The 21213-nt window shown below is 52.6% G+C and overlaps 2 protein-coding genes across 4 annotated transcripts in view; both read right to left on the reverse strand.

Annotated features, from left to right (window-relative positions):
* Positions 1–21213, reverse strand: part of DDX46 (DEAD-box helicase 46) — a 120499-nt gene that overhangs the window by 87843 nt on the left and 11443 nt on the right. The gene's annotated exons all lie outside the window — the stretch shown is intronic.
* JADE2 (jade family PHD finger 2) overlaps positions 1–21213 on the reverse strand; it is a 51898-nt gene that overhangs the window by 17017 nt on the left and 13668 nt on the right. For all 3 annotated transcript variants that reach the window (XM_065734865.1, XM_065734863.1, XM_065734864.1), the window contains exons 4-6: positions 19519–19676; positions 8360–8529; positions 972–1183 (exon numbers count right to left, since the gene is read on the reverse strand). In XM_065734865.1, coding sequence (XP_065590937.1) covers positions 972–1183; positions 8360–8529; positions 19519–19676 — 540 coding nt within the window. The remainder of the gene's footprint in view (positions 1–971; positions 1184–8359; positions 8530–19518; positions 19677–21213) is intronic.

A 21213-nucleotide genomic window follows, 5' to 3' on the forward strand; every position in this document is an offset into this window, starting at 1 on the left:
CTTTTAAATCCAACCCCCAGCATCTCCTGCAACATCAGGCTGCTCTCAGCACTGAGGCTGCTGCCAAGTCCGTCTGTCCATCCTGACAGAGCCTGGCACCCACACTGCTGCACAATGGGTACACGTCAGCCTCCATGGCCAGAAATTTCTACTTGGGTTGACTAAAAAAGAAACACCAAAAAAGAGAAAAAACTAACACCAAACCATCCCCGAATCATCCTGATATTTTGTGGAATCTGATTCACGGATGGAAACCATTCAAAACACCCACCTCTCTCAACTATACATATCTCCAGCATTCTCCCACCTCCGGGAAATGCTGATGGAAAAGCTGCCCAAAAGATGAGAAAATGGAGAAAAAAAAAAGCCAGCAAAACACCCTTCTCAGAATGGAGACTGAAAAGGGGTTCTGCTTTGGACTCCCCAGGCCCTGGGACTGATGCTGACACCCAAGGGCCCCACTCCTGCACTTCCCATTGGTGCCCACCCAGCAAAGTGTCCCTGGATCCCCTGCAGCAGGGATGGATGCTCAGCAGCAGCAGCACGTGGCCGAGCACTTCCCTGCTCCCAGCACATATGCACAGGAGCCCACAGATACCACTGCTCTTTCTTCTTCCCTCTAGCAAGGGCCTGAAGCCTTTACACTCAACTCTGAAAACGTTTTCCTCCAGGCAGTGAAATAAAATGAAATCATACACTCATAAAGTAGGGAAGCTGGGACAGAAGCCCCGTGATGTGTGACAAAGCTGGTGGAGCTGGAAGATCCTAATAGCCCCGACACAATGTGCAGACTGAAGGGAAGCCAGCACCCATGCTGCTTGTCCCTAGGTGCTAAGCATCCCACAGCTTGGCAAGGACAAGAAACAACGAGCACATTAACGGAAGAGGATGAATGAAAGGTCACAGGGTGGAAGGAAAAAGGAGCAGGAGCACAACAAGCTTGGGGAAGTGGCTCTCGGGCTGCTGCTCACCTGGTGCACGCAGACGTTGCACTTGTCACAGAACACCATCTCGTTGCCATCCTCCCCCTCTGGCGAGCGGCACACGTCGCACACCACGTCCTCATCGTACTCGATGCCCAGGCCCTCCTCTGTTTCAATGGCAATGTTCATGTTCTCATAGCACATCGTCTCCAGCTCCTCCAGCACTCTCTCCAGGGTGATCTCATCCAGTTCGGGCTTTTCTGCAGGGCACAAGGCAGAGATGGGGACATGGCACCCTGTGACCGCCCGCAGCGTTATGCAAGGGGGGGAGCGCTTGAGAGACTTCAGCTCAAACCAAAACTCAGAAAACTGCTGCTTCTAACTCAGGATATAGTTTATGTTTCATAGACAGTAACAAAATATTGCTGCTGGCTGAGAGGAGAGAAATCCATTCAGCTGAACCAATGCGGATAATTAGGTCTGACAGCTTAAACGTTCAAGGAGACAAGTTCTGCAAAGATGCTTTCTGCAGTGAGGGCTCAGACAAGCTTTGGCAACACAAAGTCAATGCTTTAATTGCTAAGACTGTGAAAATTGTCCCTTTTAAGGCCAATTAAATGGAACTGTAAAACGGAAGCCAGAGGTTGGAACTGGGGACAAACAAGTGTTTTTAACTGGCTGGATCCAGGGACACAGGGTCAGACCTGGGGTGGGGGCTGTGACCTGCTGTGCTGCCTGCTATCCCACCATACCAGCACCTTTACTGCTGGAGATGTGGACCTTCTTCTGGCTGCAGGGCAACAGGAGACGATATCTCCTTTATAAACAGGGGAGAAAAGTAGTGAGGAAGTAGTGCTGTGTGGTTATTTATTGAGAGTTCAAGGAAATATTCATTATGCTGGGCTTCTGCTGGGCTGCACGGTGCAGTCTGTGTGCTGGGACAAGCTCTGCAGCGGGATGAGGCTGCTGAGCTGCTCCTTTCCCCCACCAATCTGCCAAAAAATCTGAGTCAAGGGGCAAAGGAGACCCGCAGGCAAGACCAGGAAGCAAACGCACCATTGTCTGCCTTTTCAAGATCTTCCCCAATGTTTCGCCTTGGCACGGTTTCCCCTGGCTTGACATGTCTCTGCAAACACCCAGCCTGGCACTGCACACGTCTGCGTTGAGGCGGAGATCCCATCGCCGCAGCCAGCGCTGTTCCCTATCGCTCCCTGCCAAGAGCTCGGCGGCCGTGCTCAGCACACAGCCAGTCAGGCCTGTTCTGGGAGCCACGAGCCCCAGCAATGAGCTCTGTGGGGCCTACGGAGCCCCAGCCCCACACGCTTTTTCCCTCAACAGTGGCCCTTATGAACACACCACCCCGATGCCCTTGCTGTAGGAACAAACACAGGTCGTCGTTGCCATAGAATCATAGGATGGTTTGGGTTGGAAGGGAGACCTAAAAGACAACCTAGGGACCGTGCTGTGGGCTGGCTGCCCTCCACCAGCCCAGGGCCCCATCCATGGCCTTGGGCACCTCCAGGGATGGGGCACCCACCGCTCTCAAGGCAGCCTGTACTACACGCAAATATACCAAATGTACTACTTCAAATCCCATTCCTCCCCACATTTCAGGCTCCAGCAGAAAACAAGAGCAGGAGGTCGGCATCCACCATCCCCCTGTCAGCTCCCGTCCCACACTGAGCGGAAGGGGCTGCATCCCAGCACCACGTGAAATCATCACCCACAGCAGAAGGGGTTTTCTCATCGCCTTACAGCAACGTATTCGTTGCACTGTCACACCAAAAAACACAGATCTCTCCCTCCCTCCCTCCCTCCCTCCCGCGCACACGCGCTCTCGCACTCCGTTTAGATGTAATTACATTAGGAATTCGTTTGCCAAGCACCATTCAGAATACCTCGGAGCTTATTGAATTGACAATTGCACTTGATGGGGATGAAGCGATTAATCGCTTATGAAACACTAAACAATGGGGCCTGAGGGTGAAGTTCTTCTTCCATTTGCGCTCCATTTATCTGCTTCTGCATCATCTGAAGCTACTGCGACTAAACTCCATTCATAAAATTGTCATTTTTTTGGCTGAGAAAACGCTATCTGTATCGATCACGGCCAGACAGAAAGCAAAACCAAAAAACTCTCCACCAAAACAGTCCCTGTGCAGCGTGCAGTACCGCTGTGACCTGCTCCAGCCCCTGGTGTGGATCCACTCGGATATGCAGCGGGTGACTCCAGGTGAACAAGTGCAAGCAGTAAGCCCCAGCTCACAACACCACAGCTCTGTACCTGCAGAATCCTCAAGCTCATCAACATGCTCTGGCATGTTTTGTAGAAACGATGATCATTTCTGGATGTGGCTCTGAACCCTCACCAAACCTGAGGGTCTTCCCAGCTCCCCTCGCTCCCAGCCATGAGTGGCTCCCACAGCAGGGGGACAGGACACCCCCAGCACAGGCAGCAGCCAGGTTAACAGCAGGAGATGAAGCTCCTGGAAGGTACTTCATATGGACATGTGGCTCTTAGGCTCTATAGGGCACGAGGCACAGAAATGGGAATTTGCTCATTATCCTGCATACTCAGCCATGAGGCTTTCCTATCCTTTTCCCTAGAAAGCGATGCTCCCTCCTGGCTCCCACAGTTCCAGGGACTCAATATCATCCCCAGGAGGAGCTCCCACACCCACAAGGAGCACTGGCACCACTTCATCCAGAACAGGATCCCCACTGGGGCGAAGCCTCCCCCATCCTTGCCCCAGAGCTGGGTTCTCGTGGGCAGCCACCCTGAGCATCCCAACACTTCCTCTGCGCACTATCATTATTTCTGCAACACCACAATTTATGTGGCATGAAGGAGCAATATTCTGCTACATGAATTCTCAGCTACTCCTTATCCTGGTTTGAGCCTATTCACTGTGCAGGGAGGAAAAATAGCTGGAGTGCCACCTCTCACAAAACAGAGACCTATTTCTGACTAAACTGCACTCTGCTGAAATCAATTTGCCGAAACAATAAATCCTTTTAGCCTGTGTAGTGTACCTGGAGATGAAACAGCTCACGAACAAAGGCTCATCAGGGCTGCAGGCTGGGCCATTAGTCGACCCACAAGCCATAAACCTCACAGTCTCTTTTTCAGTAAAAAAAGAAATGCATAAACAAAACTACTGTTCCTTCTTCAAGAAAAAAAAAACAAAATAAACAAAAAAAACCAACCCAACAACCACTTGTGTGATGGTGTCTTTGAAACACTGGGGGCAGAAAGGATGCAGCCCCTGCTCCCCCCACCCCAGGGCTGTGTCCCAGGGATCCCACACGAGGGCAGGCGGGGATGCAGACCCCAATGCAAACCATCTGCAGCCCTGCTCTGCCTGCCTGCCCCACACATCTGCAGCCCAACAGCCTCAGCCCACGCTGCATCTGGAAGATGCATGGGGTTCCCATTCATCTTGTACTGAGCTTATTTACCAACAGACCCAAAAGCACCGAAGCACACACACGGCAACGCGCAGCCGGCGTGAGCTCAACGCAGGCAGTGAAACTTCCAGATATTCTGTTACCAACACAGCCTGCTAATGCACTTAAAAGATTTACAGGAACCAATTATCACCCTTTATGCCACCCACCGACATCAATTATTGCTCAAATTTAAGACGATGACAAAATGTTTTAGAAGCCACTTCATAATCTGCTGTCTCTCTCCGGTAATGCTGCGCACTGACAGAGCTGTCCTGGAGCACTCTGATTAAAGCCTCTTCACTCCAGCCAGCAGCACACGCCGAGGATTGCTGGGAACTGCTGCAATTACTGCAAGGAATGTATGGAAATAGCAAAACAAGGCTTGACATAGAAACTGGGCTGAGGAACGTGAAGGCAATGTGAGTGGTGGAGGGCTCAGCGAAGCCTCTGTACATCAGCTGCTCCTCCTGCTTGTGGGATGTGGGGAGACACTTGAAAGGGGAAAGCTGGGCTGTTGAGTAAAGGAAATGGATCCCACTACAAAAGGGACAGAGCTGTGCACATCCTCCTGTGAGATGAGCTTGGCCCCCTGGGGACAGGCAGCCCCTTGATGCTCCAGAGGCCCCATCACAGCGGTCCCATAAGAGCAGTCCCAACACATTGGTCCCACTGCAGTAGTTCCATCACAGTGGTCCCATCATGGCAGTCCTACTGCAGCACTTCCATCCCAGTATCCTGTCTGGATGCACCAGTGTGACACTGGGTTCCTCCACGGCAGGGAATAGTGTCCCAAATCTTAAAAACACCGAAACATCTTCCAATGACAGATCGTGGGGTGGCTGTGCACAGTGATGGGCACGGCTGCGCTGGGATGCTGCTGGAGATGTCCCACCTGCAGCCCAGCCCTGCAGATCCAACACAATGCTTCGGGGAAAATGGGTCCCACATCCCAAAAGGACAGGGCAGCCCCGGGCAGGGCAGCCCTGCTCTCTGCAGTACTTTCAGTGGCAGTCTCTGCTCAAGAGAGCGTGTGTTCCCTGCAGCTCCTCTGCTGACCCGGGTTTATTGCACATCTACTTGACCAAGCTCACCTCCACGGAGGGAGGTATGATCTAATTAGTACACAGACATATCTCAAGTATGCAGCGATGAATTCCCCCTGGAGCTTCAAAAGCAATAAATGTGACCTTTGCGTGTTCCTGCCATAAAATAACAGGAACACCTCCAGCTCCCAAGATAGAAACTGTGGTGGGCACATGTGAGCAGCATACACCATATGGATTAAGTCAAGGGAATACTTAGAAACTTCTATTCTGCTTTCAGCAAAATCGATTCCGGCAACGTTTTTAGCAATTTCTTTAGGATTTTCCACATGTTTTTATGAAGTGCTGATCACTGCAAAGGGATCTTTCAGCCCAGGTCTTTGAAGTCTCTCTGGCCCCACTCTTACCATAGCTTTGTATTTAACAGAGATCGCAACATACTGCATAAAACCTTAATGAAAAAAAAAAACAACAAAGGATAAGGGCATGGTTTCACCCTGGAAGGACAGCCCTGCACTGCCAGCAGTGGCATATGCATAAATTGGTTCAGGGTTTCATACACACAACCTCAAGACCCCCTTCTTCTGCTGTCTCCTATTGCAGCAGTAACAAATAAAACATTCAGGCTTGCTTAAATATCGATTTTACCTCTTGCACCCACAGAAGTCCTTTAAACAGTGCATTTCCACTGAGCACAGCCCCAGCTACTGAATCACCTTACTGGTGGGGGTGGTTTAGGAGTCCTTCAAACCACTGCCCACCCAATTCAGAGCGGAGCAGCAGTGGCAGATAGCTGCAGCTATCTGGGGGTTTATCTGATCCCAGAGATAAAATTCCATCTCAGAGGTGACCTAAAAAGGACTGGAAAAGGCATGTGCTATGAGCTCGGTGATCAGTGCAGGGATGAGCTAATAGGTGTTTTCCAGCTCTCCTCCCCACTGCTGCTCAGGAGCCAGTCAGAGATCACGCTCCTTCTTTGTCATTAAATACTTCGTGGATGACACATTGTGCCCATGAACTGCCCAATGACAGCAGCTCAGCTAAACACCCAGGAGGAATTTCAACTTCTGCATATCTCTTCAGGCTGGGAGATAACTTCTGACTTCTCTGAATTGGGGGAGAGGCTGCAACTCTCCAGTTAAGTCACGTCAATGATCTCAGAGATTAGCAAAGCTGGTTTGGAAATCTCAGCATGTCATTAATGTCGAGGGCTTCCAGGAGAAAGCACTGCTTACCCCCAGACCACCCTACACACTGCAGCCCTATGGGTGAGCTGGCAAAGGCCACAAAAGCTCCACATCTCACCAAGATGAGCACCCCACACCCCCAGCCCTGTAGGAAGCAGAGGCTGAGCCATGCAGGACCACAGACCTGTGCCCCACATGCTTGGGGCACCAACAAGAAATGCACTGGAGCCAGTCCTGATGTGCGAGTGGGAGAGCTGGGGATGGGGTGAGATTGTACACAGCTTTGGGCTGCAGCCACATTTGCAGCAGATTTCACACTGCAAACACTGTTTTCCCAAGCTGCCAGCATATTTCAGGCTCACACAGTAATTACAGAGTTCTTTTAGCAACAGGAATGGACTGAAGAATCAGTTGATGGGCAGTGAGTCTCTTCACATTACCACTGCTGCAATCCCCAGGGCTCATTATTACCATCCATAGTTGTTATTACAGAGGGCCCCCTAGTTACTGCGGTCCCTGCTCTGTACAGATACCCCCACAGGACTGCTCTTGTGAAAGCTTACTGCCTGATAAATGATAGAGCTGCAGGAACAAAACGCAGCCAGCTCAGAACTGCAGAGAGCATCACTGGCAACTCACTGGCTGCATCCTTACATCACATCCAGGTGCATCTGTCTGGGTGCTGTGTGTCCTGCTGCGTGCGTGGTGCCAGCCCAGCAGGCAGCCTGCACAGAGCTGGGTGCAGAGCTGGGTTGGTACCCACGCTGCATACATGGGAAGGATGCATCCAATGCACATCTGGCTCTGCTGAGCATCCCTGTCCTGGCTCAGCCTTCAAGTGATCCATCAGCCAGGGAGCTCCACATCTGAAAACCATTTCAGGCATTGTGTTTGTAACCAAATACTTTGAAGAAATAAAGGGAGCCAAGTTTAACCCAACCGAGCTGAACAAGGCAGTTCCCTGCCTGCTGCCTTCCTCAGGCTTAAGGAGTGTGTGCAAGGGGAAGTGGAAGTAGAGACAGAGCCCTGTCCTGGAGCCCAGAGACATCCTGACTGCCACCCAGCCTCGGTGATGGGGAGACCCACAGACACTCCACAGGGACAGTGGAGTGGTACAGGAGCACCTGGCTCTATCCTGGAGCATCAATTGCTCTGTGCAGCCTGAGGGCACAGCCTGAGCTGCAGTGAACCAAAGTGAGGCATGCGGAGCTGAGGCTGCTAACAGCGGCCCAGTTAATGAGGACAGCACTGATTGCCATCTGCCAGTGACACAAGCTCCACAACACCAGGTCTGTCCTCCTCAGCAATGCATCAGGTCTGCTCAACCACTTGATAATGTGCTTCGTCCCTCCCTTGAAGACTGTTGGAATTGGGAGCAACGGGCAGGCACACTGCAGCCTTCAATGCACTCAAAAAGTGAATGTTTTATTGTTTTGTTATTCTTACCCGTGTGGCAGCAACCACACCACAGCAGCCCTTATCAAACAAGGACTGGAAAATCCCTCCACTCCCGGGCAGGACTACACACCCAAAGCCCGTGCCAACAGACCATACAGAGCAAAGTGCCAGTGGTCAAATTCCCAGTCTAGCTGCATGCACTCAACCAAAATGTGCTGACGATTACCTGGTGTAGGGAACCTGCTTTGGCAGGGGGGTTGGACTCAATGATCTCTAGAGGTCCCTTCCAACCCCTGCGATTCTGTGATTCCTTTAAAAGACCTAATGCCTGCTCAGCAGGCAGCCCTGCAGGACTCACCCATCTCCTTGAGCTCCATGTTCACCAGCTCCAACCAGCAGGCATCCAGCTCATCCAGGTCGTAGCGGCTCATGCCCTGCAGGTACGTCCTCGTGGCTTCCGAAATCTCCGAGCCCGGCAGGCTGCTGGGGGACACTGGGGAAGGCAGGTTCTCCAGCTGGGGTATGATTCTGTAAGGGAGGAATGAAAAGTGGAGAGACAGCCACAAAGCATCCTGCTGGGAGCCCAGGGGCCACATCTGGCCATGAAGGCGAACTTATGGCACTGATAGCCTGACTCTAGGAATAGGAGCACAGCTCGAGGCAGAAGAGAGACAAAGTACTGCTGAAAAGGAGAAAGGAATTGGCAGTGAGAAACTTGAAGCGTTCACTGCTAGCTCCTGAGGAAGGAGGGGACCTGAAGGGCTGGGGCTGCTTCCATCAGCAAGAAAACAGCTCAGGCTGCTGGGAATGGGGCTGTGTGGCTGCCATCACATCTGAAAGCTGTGTGCCAGTGTAAACGGGACACAGAACCAAAACAAACGGCTCAGTCTCATTTTGTCATGAACAGATTTGAGGTCATCAGAGAGGAAAAAAAAAACACGACCATGTAAAACCAGAAAAATATCCACTTTTGACTTTGATATACAGCCTGTTCCCACAGGCAGGGAGTTTGCCCTTCTCCTGCCTGCTCTGACCGCACAAAACCGTGCCAGCTGTGATGACAATGAGGGACACACACAAAAAGTGCCCCTATATAGGCTTAAATAATGACAGCTCATACAGAGAATTTGCTTTTACTGATCTGGGAATGAGGCTCGTTCCACTGGCTCATGCCTCCATATGCCTCAGCCTCTTATCAATCAGCCTCATCACACTGATCACTGCAGAAACAATGCTGGCACTGCTGCCACATTCAGGCTTTAACATCGTGCCCCACTCCTCCTAAAGCTGCCTGGATGCTTTTCAATGCAAACCAATCTCTCCTGCTCCCCACACTGCCCCACAGATCACAGCCAGGATCAGTGGCTGGGAAGCTTTGTGTCGGGGTCTCTGCAGGAACCCTCTTATTTTTCAGGAGTTACACGATTTCCCTTCACGCCGTGAGAAATTAAGCCACTTTTACACTTTGCAGGGATCCTTGCTCCCTCTCCGCCTCACGAGTGCTGCTGCACGCCTGCTGCCAGCAGCCTCCCACATGCATGCTCCAGTGCCAAATGAGCTAACGTGCCCATCCCAGTGAGCTGAAGGTTTGCTCTCTGCCCCCTCCCCTGCACCATGCAGGCAGTCAGGGCTGGGCTGGAAACACCAGCTGCCTGCCCAGGGAGCCAGCCCTGGTGCTCATACAGCACCAAAAGCACCCGCACCATGCAGCACTGAGAGCACAACTCGGCCACCCATGGGAGAAGTGCCCTAAAAGGTCACTTTCCTTTGCCCTTCCAAATGATATCCATTATGAGCAGCTTTCCCCATGGCAATAGTTCTCCCATTACTGCTCAATGAATGCAGCACAGTAGGATGCTGGTGCTGGGCTGCAGGGACGAGATGCTTGAGGGCAGCCCTGCCTGCTCTGTGCATCCAGCTTCTAGTCGTGCCCTGGTTTATGATACCTGCAGCCCCAAGCCTGGCCACGCAGGTGTCCCACATCCACGTCCCACATCAGTGCTGCTCAGAGCCCATTGCTCAGCCAGCACACTGCAGCAGCACTGGCTGCAGGCTTCCTGCCCAGCACTCCCTGTCACTTCGCCTGCGCTTCTTGGCAAGTCGGCAGCAACACGGATGACACTTGCCATGCACACGTCAACAGTGTCACGCGTAATGACATGCAAGCAGAGGACGAGCTGGAAATGAGAAGCAGCCTGTGGTGCCAGATGACAGATCTCCGCAAAGTTGGGAGCAGGAGCTTGCTGCAGTGTTTGTACAGCTCACGTTTCTGCCCCAAAACAGCACCTCCCAGCCAGATGTCAACACACAGAAATGCTGCAAAGAAACACAGCAAACAGCAACGCCGTCCCTCCCCAGCTGCTGCTCAAGAGCCCGGGGCTCTGACTCTCCTGCAGCACCAGCATCGGGTTCTGTAACTTTTCAGCCCTCGCTGAGATGCTCAGCTGAGCACCCAGCCCCCTTTGCCATCCTTTCCCCATCAGCGGATTGAAAATAACGATACGCCTCAACACCCCGAGGACAGCTCCTCCAAATCTCAGCTGAGGATCTCAAAGTAAAGCCATGAAAGCACAGCTCTGCGAGTCTCCAGATTTTAAAATGAGCTTGCTGTAATCTAGGACAGGGCTTGGGGATTCAGCAAAGTCTGTATTTAATGTATTTAATGCAGACAGCAGTAATAACACTGAAACTACGTGTGCTCCCCATGAGCTTCAGGACTGTCCTCCAAGGAGCTCCCAGCCCCATTAAATACCCCAGAGCAGCGTGCTCCCAGCAGAGCTGTAACTCTCTGTCCCATGAGCCATGATCAGGGCGGTCTGCACAGCACCAGGTCTTGGGCTGAGCAGCAGCAGGCTCAGCACGGGGGCTTGGAGTCAAAAAGCTCTGAGTAGTGGGAGAAAAGTCACCCAGAAGCACTGAGTGCTCCTTCAGAGCTGTGCCTCCTGACCTCCTTAATCCCCGTTACACAAGCTGCTGGTGGCACAGCCCTGCAGCAGGTACTCGAGGCATGCTGCTCACTCTGTGCCTGGCTTTGCAAAGAGCTCACTCATGCAATCACAAAAGCTTCACGTAGGGACTGATGCAAACAGCACTGCTGCCAAGCATGCCTGGAGTGTGGCTTCTCCCAGCACTGCAAAGTGAAAAGGGTTTTCTACTCACTGTGCATTGCAACTTACATAGCTGCTCTCTGCCTCTCATTAAGACCAAGCTAATGAAGGCACAAAGACCTAAAGGTGCTTGCTGAGCAGCAGTGTCTGAAACATACCTGCAACAGCAATGCCAAGCACCTCCCAGACCTGGAGAACAGGTCCTGGGGAGCTTGCAGTCAAAGGCCACATCCACCACTCATTATAGGCTCCATAGCAGCGAACACCATCCATGGGCATGAACACAGCAAGAACCTGAGGGGCAGAGGCTCTGTGATGTGCAGAGGATGCTGAGAGAAGAGAGCACGGAGCGTGACCCCAGGTTGGAGATGGGAAGTACCACGGGAGCCCCCATGACTCATAGCCAGAGCCAGAGTGCACCAAAATGGGAGGATGGGCAGGGGGTGCACGACAGCAAAGCAGCAAACAAAAACGAAAGCAGGAGCAGGAGATTATGCCTTTATTTAGCAAGGCAGCATTTAAAAGTATCTGTATCAATCAAGAGCTTATTTAAACGGAGGACTGAAAATTGGGATCAGACAGAAATGCACAACAAACCTGAGGCCATTAGTTTGCAAGTGGGTCTCAAGGGCACTTGAGTGAAAGGAATAAGTGGACCCCAACACTCTCGAGGATTGCATCTATCCTGGGAGAAGATTATGTGGTAATAAAACACACTCAGCCAATTCCCATGGTTAATCATCTCTGTAAACTGAATGCTTCAGTTTGGCTGAAGGCTTTTTTTTTTTTCCTATATTCTCCCTTTTAATACACCAGATAGAAATAATAAATAACCCCGCACAGTGCTTCCCTTCCAAAAATACTTTGCTTTATGACAATGAAGGCTTCAGCCACTCATCTTCTCACTACCTACATTCCAGTCTAAATTAGTCCTGTCCAGTGTCCATAAATAAATCAGCTTAGGAAAGTCAGTGGAAAGATAATTCTGCCAGCAACCTTCAGAGGATGCTGATCCTGCTATGCTGCCAGCTCTGCTCGCGGGGGAATTCTCCCGCAGCACACTCCAACTTTAAAAAGGCATTCTACAATTTAAAAGGATGATTTTCATTTTCTGTTTATTAAAATAGTATCCAGGAGGCAGTCAGACCAGACACCCAAGCTTCTTACCAACTTAAGCAAACGGATTGTATAAGCCCTACTGCTTCCAAATAGAGGGGCAGAGTAAAAGGTGTGAGAAAAGGAGCACGATGGCTCAGGGACGATGGTGAGTGGGTGGCAGGACTGGGGGCTGCACCACAAACAGCTCTCTGTGACCCTCTGTGTTTGAGCCCTGATTTATTGACGGTTGTTATGCCAACTTATCCCACCCCTTCAGCTCCCATGAAAGTCTGTAAAACCGTAAGCCGAAAGTGACAGTCCCAAAGCTCAGTGCAAAGGAGAAAAAGGGAAAGCCAGGGAGATATTACAGCTGTCAGGCTCTATGTGAACTGGCCCGATGCTGAAAGCAGCATGCAGGCGGGGGTGGGGGAGGACATCTCTAGGATGTGGGTGCTGGACCCAGTGGGTGGCTGAGGATGCTGGGGACACTGCCAGGCTGCCCCAGCAGCAGCATACTGTTAGCAGTGCTCCCAGCCAACTCCCACCCCAGACAACTCAAGATTTGGCATCTGTCTTTGCAAACACACACAAACATGTGACAGAGAGAATCAGCCCAGGGGGTGAAGGTGGGAGATATGGTGGGAGATATGAACCCTCAGCCGTGGTTCCCTCTGCTTTGAGGCCAGCCAGGTGCCAGCACCTTACTGAGCACGTTTCCAGCAAAAAATCCCTTCTGCAGGCAACAGCCCACAGAGCCCTGCCTGGTACACCTACATGGCAGCGAGCAGCCCCCCCATAACAGCACAGCTTGTCACTGCTGCTGCTGGGCTGCACCGCTGTGTACCTTCAGACCCAGCCCTGCGGTCCCCAGCTGACCAAAATCTGCACTGCAACTGAGGACTGCAGTATTTTTCCTTTTAGCCTCCCTCCTGCTTGGTATAACCCAAACCTTCAGTAAAGCACTTGTTCTAAATACCTGGGCACAGTTAAATGTGTGGCTCAGCCCTGAAGCTCCTGCCTGGCTTCCTGCTGCTGTTTTGGGGGAACAAAGCAGCTGGATTTAGCCCTGACAGGATGCACCAAGCTCTTGGAACAGCAGCTCTGCGCCCAAAAGCCCCCCCCCCTTCACGACTGCACCAACACCAGTGGCTATCTTTCAGCACAGCCACAGTCCCTTTGTGCTGCCCAGGCTGCTCAGGAAGGGTTAACACTGCCTGAAGCATCAGCCTGCCCTTCGGTATGGCAGCCAGTGAGCGCGGCTGCGGGTGACGTAATGCCCGGCTGGCTGCGGGATGCGCATCGTGTCCTGCATCATGGCATCCTGTCCTGCATCCCATCCTGCTGGGGGGCAGCCAGGGACCCCACTGCGCCAGGCAGCTCTGTGTCCCCAGCCAGGCAAGTGCCAGCCCAGGCTCTTCCCAGCTGAACTCGCAGCGCTCTCCAAGCGGAGGTTGCTATGAATGAGCATTACCAGCTCTGAAAGCATCTGCAAGTTTACAGCCATCGCCACCGCACCGCTCTGCGGGTGCACCCTGCACAGCTTCTCCTCTTGCAGCTGCTGGCACAGTGCATGTCCTGGCTGCAATATTCCTTGGTTTGGCTCCGTGCCTCAGGCTGCTCAGGTCTGCAAACCCCTCTCCAAGAACCCCATTTGGGCACAGATGTTGGGGAGGTGGTTGGGCAGCCCCTCGGATGCAGGCACACTGCACACAGGTTCTGAAGCTTGTCCTGGAATCTCCACATTACAGTTAATGGGGATCACCAGGAAAACACTCCCTTTTGCCTTCTGCATCTCCAATCTCCTCTGGTAGCAGCCTGCGAGCAGAGTAGGTCCTTCCAGCCCTCTGGAGTCACACAGTCCTATATGGAGAAAGCAATTCACTCCTCTTTGATGTGTTAAAACGAGGAAAACAAGTGAGCAGGAGGCACCAAACAGCCATTTTGTCAAGCTCAGACAGCCCTTCCAATTTTGTTTTGGGGCTGTTTATCACCATATAAAAGCCTGATACCCAGCAGACAAGATGAAGACCAGAGTGCTGATGTTCCTGTCTCTCTCACAGTTATATTCCAAGCTAAATCTCCCTGAGATTCAGCTCAACAGATGAATTATTCAGGTCTCAGCACCGATTCCAGCAACAGAGCACAGCTGCTTTTCTGCTTGACCAGAGCACGGCAGCGTCTGTGTTGGAAGCAAAGTAATACAGCTCAGGCTGCTACCAATCAAGGCAGGGAGACTTATACATACATTTGCTGGATACAAAATAGACAAAAAAACGTTGCTTCTTCATGTAACTTCAGCCAAGCTGCTAACACTGAAGCATCTGGAATTAATTGTCACAGGCAGATAATGCTCCCACAATTATTTTGATAATGCAAATAGCCTGATTTTTATTTCTATCCGCCTACTAATGGAGAGCAGAAGAAGATGCTGTGAGTGACAGTAGCAATCCTGCAACTGCTGTTCTGCAGTCAGGAGCTTCCTTGTCCCAAATCCCAAACCCACCCCAGGGGACCACCAAGGGAGTGCAGCTGAAGCTCACCCCAAAGCTGGGGCAAAGGGATGAGTGATCCCACGGTTAGCACGGTGTGGGCACACGGGTCTCCTCTGTGCACAAACCCACCCAAGTGGAAGCAGGGCTTTGAGCAACCCGAATGGGCAGCAGCCAGACTCTGCAATGCACTTCAAATCACTGCCTTAACACTGAACCCCGAACACAGGAGGACTGTTCCAGCTCTGAGTCATCAGAGGCAACAGGCGGCCAGGAGGAACCCTCTGCCTTCCCACCACCTCACTGCTGCAAAGCAGCATGTGCCGTGGTGAGTCCTCCAGGTATTCTTTGAATGCAGTGCAAAAACTCCAACCCAACATCAGCTCTCTCCCAGCTCAGCCAGGTGCCAGGGCACGGTCCCACAGGCTCAGCTCAGCTCACAGAAGCACATCTCTCACCTCCATCCCATGGGATTACCCACAGCAGCACTGGACACAGAGCAGCTGATCCCTCTCACATTTCCAAGGAGCATTTGAGAGTTTCTCATCTTATTCAGCAGGGATGCACAGTGCACTAATCCACAGTGAGGGTTTGTAATTACTGCAGCAGAGGGTGAGGAAGAGGATGGAGATGGGAGGTGATGGAACGAGATGTGGAAGCTCCACGAAGTTCCCATCAAGGGCAGTGGACACCAGCCCACTCCTTCCACATTTACTGCTGGGATGTGCTGTGTGCCAGATCCAGAAAAAAGCACAGACATCCACAGGGAGAACGAGCAAACACTCTGAACAGAAGTGGCACAGCCCTAAGTAAGAATGTGCCGGATTAACACATTTCCCATAGCAATAAAGGTGAGGACTCACTGAAAGCATACCCAAGGATTTGTCACACAGGCTGTAAAGCAGAAATGATTCGAAGTAACAGAGGAAGGCAATCATGTTCATCCCCTCTCCAAGCCCTGGATCAGGACTGAGCCCCAGCCCATGCTGATGCTCCTGTGCTTTTCTCCCACGGTGGGCATCCCAAAACCTAACATCCCCACTGGGGCTGCAGCTCCCAAGAGAGGAACCCACTCACATGGACCTGATGGAGCCCTGAGCTCACACAATTTCACCACAAGCTGGAAGTGCGTGGGAAAAACAAACAACCCCCCCAAAAAAACAACCCAACCCAGGCATCTTCATGTTAAAACAACAGCGCAGCTCCAAGAGATACTGAGTGCTGCAGAATCTTGCCTGCCCCTTCTGCAGCAAAGCCCGAGGGGAAGCTGCTGATGAGTCAACAGGCAGCAGGGAGAGAGGGAGGGATGGGAGGAAGGAGGGAAGGAAGCACAGCTCCGGCTGGGATGCAATGTGCTGGCTCCACGCTCCAACAGAGCTGCAGGAGATGCTGGGGTACCTCCTGGGTTCGACAGCTGGCAGCCCCACAGGGCTCCCACAGCAGCACCACGCAAGCACAGCCAGAGCTCAGCTCCACCTGCAGCTGTGCTCCTGGAGGAGACGGGACAGACGGGACCGAGGGGACAGGCACATCACTGCCCGGATGGTGTAGCAGCCGTTCCTCCCCTCCCTCTGACCCCCCCACCCCCACGACTTGTGCCTTCCTGTTGCCACAGTGCTTTCTGTTTTCTGTTCAAGCAGGGCCACGGCAACGATGCAAGGAGAGATCAGTGACGCCGAGAATATCTGGGAACCCTGCCAGCAAGAAGCAGCCTTCCTGCTCGTCCTCCCGCTGTGTGCGCATTCACAGGATGCGGGGTGTACAGCACACACTGATGTGAGCTCCCGGAGCTGCCTCGAGGTCCTGCCCACATCCCTGTCAGCTGGGGAAGGGAGATGTTAAGCAGTTCAGGGGATAAGGAACTGAAGGCTTACAGGTGCACAGCACCAGGGCTAGGTGCCAGTGCTGAACCAGGATGAGGGTCAGGCTCTGTACCCACTGAGTGATGTGCTCTGTGGGCCCGTATAAGCAACCCTGCAAAGAGCATCTTCCTCTGGAGCTCACCACAGCCTAACTGTGGGAGTTCATAAAATCATGGAATCACTGAGGTTGGAAAAGACCTCTAAGATCCCCAAGTCCAACCCCAGACCACCCCCACCATGCCCACTGATCCCATTGGTAACTTAAGGGTCCCCACACTCCAGTGCTCACAGACAATCAGGGTAACTGCATTCAGTGCTGTTCCCTTTACTTGCTTACCCTTAACCTCAAGCTGCGATGGTCCCACTCTGCATCCAGCACACTGGAAATGTCTGTTCCACCCTCTGTGAACCCATCCTGGGGCTGCACGGCTCAGCCCTGCTACTGGGCAGCCCAGGGCAATTCCTGGCTATGGGACCCACAGGGATGGGAAGTACCTCTGCTGGGAGAAACTGACCTCATTCTCCCTGCTCTCATTTGCCTTCCAATGGCTTCTAGAGCCAAGCCTTGCCCTTCAGGCTGCAAGCAATTCCCAAGCAAGCTGCTGCATAAAATGATCCTCCTTTTAAGTTCTGATGAGTCAGAATTGTGGAGAGGAAGCACACGATGTCCCACACTGCCCAAGAGCCCTGCTGTGCAGGCAGCACCACATGGCCAGTGGCATCCAGTCCTGGGCACCAGAGTGGGGCCAAAGGATGCTCTTCCTCCACGGTTCACAGCAGTCTGCAAAGGACCCCATGTTAAGGTGGCTCTCAGCAAGGGCATTTCCAGGCAGCTGCTTTCTGGGGAAAGCACGCCTTAAAAGAAAGCACCTTCCTCCTCCTTCACCCACAGCGTTGACATTTTAGAGCTCCAGCAAAATAAAACGTTTCCAAATCTCATTTTCAGCTTTGGATTCACACAACCTAGAGGCGAAGCACGAGGAGGAAGAGCTCATTTCCGAGCGCCCAGGCAAGAGATTAAAAGAGCAGAGGCTGCGTGCGATGCACCTTTCAGTGCCTTCCTCCCCATTTCTAAGGGCAATGCTCCACTCTGAGATGTGGTACAAAGCAAAACGCTGCCCCTGGCAGTGCTGTACCCGGGGCTGTGTCACCTCATGCCCTGGAGGAGCAGCAGCCATTGGGTTCTGAGCTTCCAGCCTGCAAAAAGCTCAGTGCACCACCAGCCCACAGCACTGATATGGGATTCAGAGCACTGATGCCATCAGAGGGACACAGTCCCCCACACCATGCGTGCTGCCCTGCCAGAAAAGGCATCTGCGCAGCCACGAGCTCATCACCTCACTGCCATGCAGAACATGGGGCTGTACTCCGGGCAGGGACCCAGACAGAAACAGCAACACATGCAGAAGGCCTCTGTGATTCTGGTCTGTAAAGAAACCCTACAGAAGAGGGACGGAGCTGCCAGTGCTTGGGACCCCTGGAAAGAAGGGGAAAGAAGCAGACAGAGGTGTGATCTGCACGCAGAGCTCACGGTGGGCTGCCCAGGGGCAGGCACAGTGCTGCCTGCAGATGCTGCTGGGGTCAGCTGCAGGAGGGCACCTCCAGCCAGGCACTGCCAAGCTATCACTCCTCGGCTGGAAGCAGCCCTGGCTGATCCTCAGCTGGGAAGCAGAGTGCTCATGAGTGCAGACTGCGGTTAGCTATCAAAGACAACTAAAAAAAGACACTCCACGCTTTTTGTTGTTGTTGTTTTTCCTTCTTTTTTTTTCCCCCTCCTTAAGGATTAAATCAACTCAACAGCCCCCTTTTCCAACTTCCCTTTTGATGTGTTCAGGCTCATTAAAGCTTCATTTCTTTCTCTATTTTCCCTTGGGGAGAGCTGGGGGGAACTAGGGGCATACACAAAAGTTTGCATCAGACCCTGGGCTGGCAGCTGCAGGAGCAGCTGCAGACAAACCAAGCCTCGATGGGACCAGTGCTGCCTCAAACCCCTCATGGTGGGCAGCATACAGCCCCAGCCCACCCCACAGCAGCACAATGCCTGTGCCATGGCTCCCCGTGCTCCCTACACAGTATTCTCAGACACTGCTGTGACAGGGCAGTCGCTCACCCACATTTCTTTTGTGCCTCAGCAGCTGTTTCAGTGTCGCCTTTAAACACAGTTCCCAATTTTAAAATAGCTAAGGAGGCACCGATCTGGGCCAATACGAAGTCCTGCAGATGCCTGGCTAATGCTGGGCTCCTGTTCCCAGTCCTCCAATCTCTGCATCCCCATCACATTTTCAACACATCAGAGCAGCCCACAGAAGTTTTTAATTTAGAGGACAACTTCTGCACCCCCACACCACGACATACAGCTCCAGCACAGCCATACAATGGGGCTGGGTTGGAAGGGGCCTCACAGCCTCCCCAGCTTCACCCTGCATGGGCTGGCTGCTCCCAGCTCAGGCTGCCCAGGGCTCATCCATGACTGTGGGCACCTCCAGGGATGGGGCATCCACAGTTGTGTGCCTCACCACCGCTGGGTAAAGAATGTCCACCTCTCTTCTAGTTTAAAGCCACCCCTACTTGTCCTATCACTATCTGTCCATGTAAGAAGTCACTCTCCCCTTGTCTACAAACACCCCTCAAGTTCCAAAAGCTGCAGAGCAAGGCCTCCCCTCACCTCCAGGCCGAACACCCTCAGCCTTTCTCCACACCTCTGAGCCCTGAATCATAGAACCATTACGGTTGGGAAAGACCTCTAAGATCCCCAAGTCCAACCCCAATCCATCCTACCGTGCCCACTGACCACGTGCACAAGTGCCACATCTCCATGCTTCCAGAACACCTCCACCCGTTCCAATGCCTGACCATTCTTCCTGAGAAAAAACTAGCCCTAATATCCAACACAATATCACCTTCACGATCCCCCTCCAGTTTTCCCAGCTCAGAACCCCCAGCCACAGGGATGCTGCTTACCTGACCACGGGCTGAGGGATGGCCTCGGTGCTGGCTGGGACCTGCACGCCCTTCTCCCACTCCTGGCGCCAGGGGTCTGCCAGCACGTAGTACTCCTCAGGGCTGAGCTGGAAGGAGTCAGGGATCTTCATGGCCGTTATCAGGTCCGTCCGGAAAACCTGCACCAGGAAAACACCAGCAGTGGGTGGAGGGCAGGAGCTGGGGCATGGCCATGGGTGACAGAGCAGAAGGAGTGCCACGTTGGCCTGGCACCACGATGGGCTGTGTTCTGTTGGGTGATCAGTGTTCACAGTGATGGGCTTTCTACCATTTCCACTGGGGCAGGTGATGCTCCTCTTATTCTTGACATGATGAGCAGCTTTTGCACACCCGTGGGCATGCAAGCACAGCCCAACTCGCTGGGTGACCCTGCCCCAGTTTTGGCACTGCCCACCAGCAGATAGCTCCAGATGTCACTGGGGTCAGTAGAAGGCATTTTTGGGGATTTATGTGGGAATAGCTGACAGCAGACCCAACTCCATCTCCAGAACTGCTGCAGTGGAGAGCATCAGCATCAGAGCATCCCCACCACAAACCCACAGCTCTGCTGCTGCAACCACAGCTGGAGCCATGGCCATGGAAAGCTGGACAGGCTGGGTTTGGCTTTGGGTGAGGAGTTTGGAGCTGGTGTGTTAAGACAAGCTGCTGGGGCCTGATGGGTCGGTGGAAACACAAAGGCATCGCTGAGCTGTAACGCCATTTCACATGCTCACTGTCTCCCTCATACCCGAGGGCAAAGCTGAGTTTACAGTCTTGGAAAAAAACTGTTTGCTTAGTGAACAGGAAAATCTCTGGCTAAATGGTGATACAGATGCCCGTGTCCATGCCCACAGCCAAACACGTGGAGGTTTCTCCTGACCCACTAAACCTGCTTGGAGACAGAAGAGGAGCCCTCCCTGTGACAACCTGCACCCCTGGGCAGGGAACGGGCTCACTCCCATCTCATGTTCAGCCCTGCAGTGCTTTCCCCCAGCACTGCGATGAGAAAAGCATCCCAAAAAAACCCCACTGCAGTAAATAAGGCTTTCCTTGCAGGGGACTGCCTGGCAGCAACAACGCGAGCAACCCTGTCTCTTGCAGGGTAAAAATAAATCGTAAATGAAAATGGATGGTTTCTCCTCTCTACCATCTGCTATTAGCTGCAGTGATGACAGCGATGCCAGCAGCCAGACTGGGACACCACCAGGCTCCAAGCACTGCTCCTTCTGCAGAGCTGGGACGGACCAGGTGTTCCCTTCAGCACTGCTTCTGTTTGCAATGTTGGCCTCAGATCGAGGACTGCTTTGTGAGAGCCACAGTAAATGCCACAGGATGGCTTTACACTTCCAATACAATGATAACACTCTTTGGAGAGTGTTTTGGAAACTAAATCAGCTAAGATGCAGGAAACTAGACATTAACTAAGACCACTGAGACCAGGATTTAGGTCAGTTTGTTTAATCCCCAGAGCCTCAGCTGATAACCCAATTAGAGTTAAATACAATAAAGGACCTTTTCTATGTTGGGACCTCCTGGAACTGCACTGGTACCTCCTTGCTGTTGCATCTGCCTGGAGACATCACTGCCCCACATCCCTACAAAGTGGTCCTGAGCTGCCCAGGCACAGTCCCACCAACAAACACAACCAACAGCCTCCATGCTGCAGCCAGACAGAAC

Source organism: Cyrtonyx montezumae, unplaced genomic scaffold (genome assembly GCF_038088225.1).
Source record: "Cyrtonyx montezumae isolate F1298 unplaced genomic scaffold, pur_monq_1.0 scaffold_18, whole genome shotgun sequence".
NCBI classification, from domain to species: domain Eukaryota; kingdom Metazoa; phylum Chordata; class Aves; order Galliformes; family Odontophoridae; genus Cyrtonyx; species Cyrtonyx montezumae.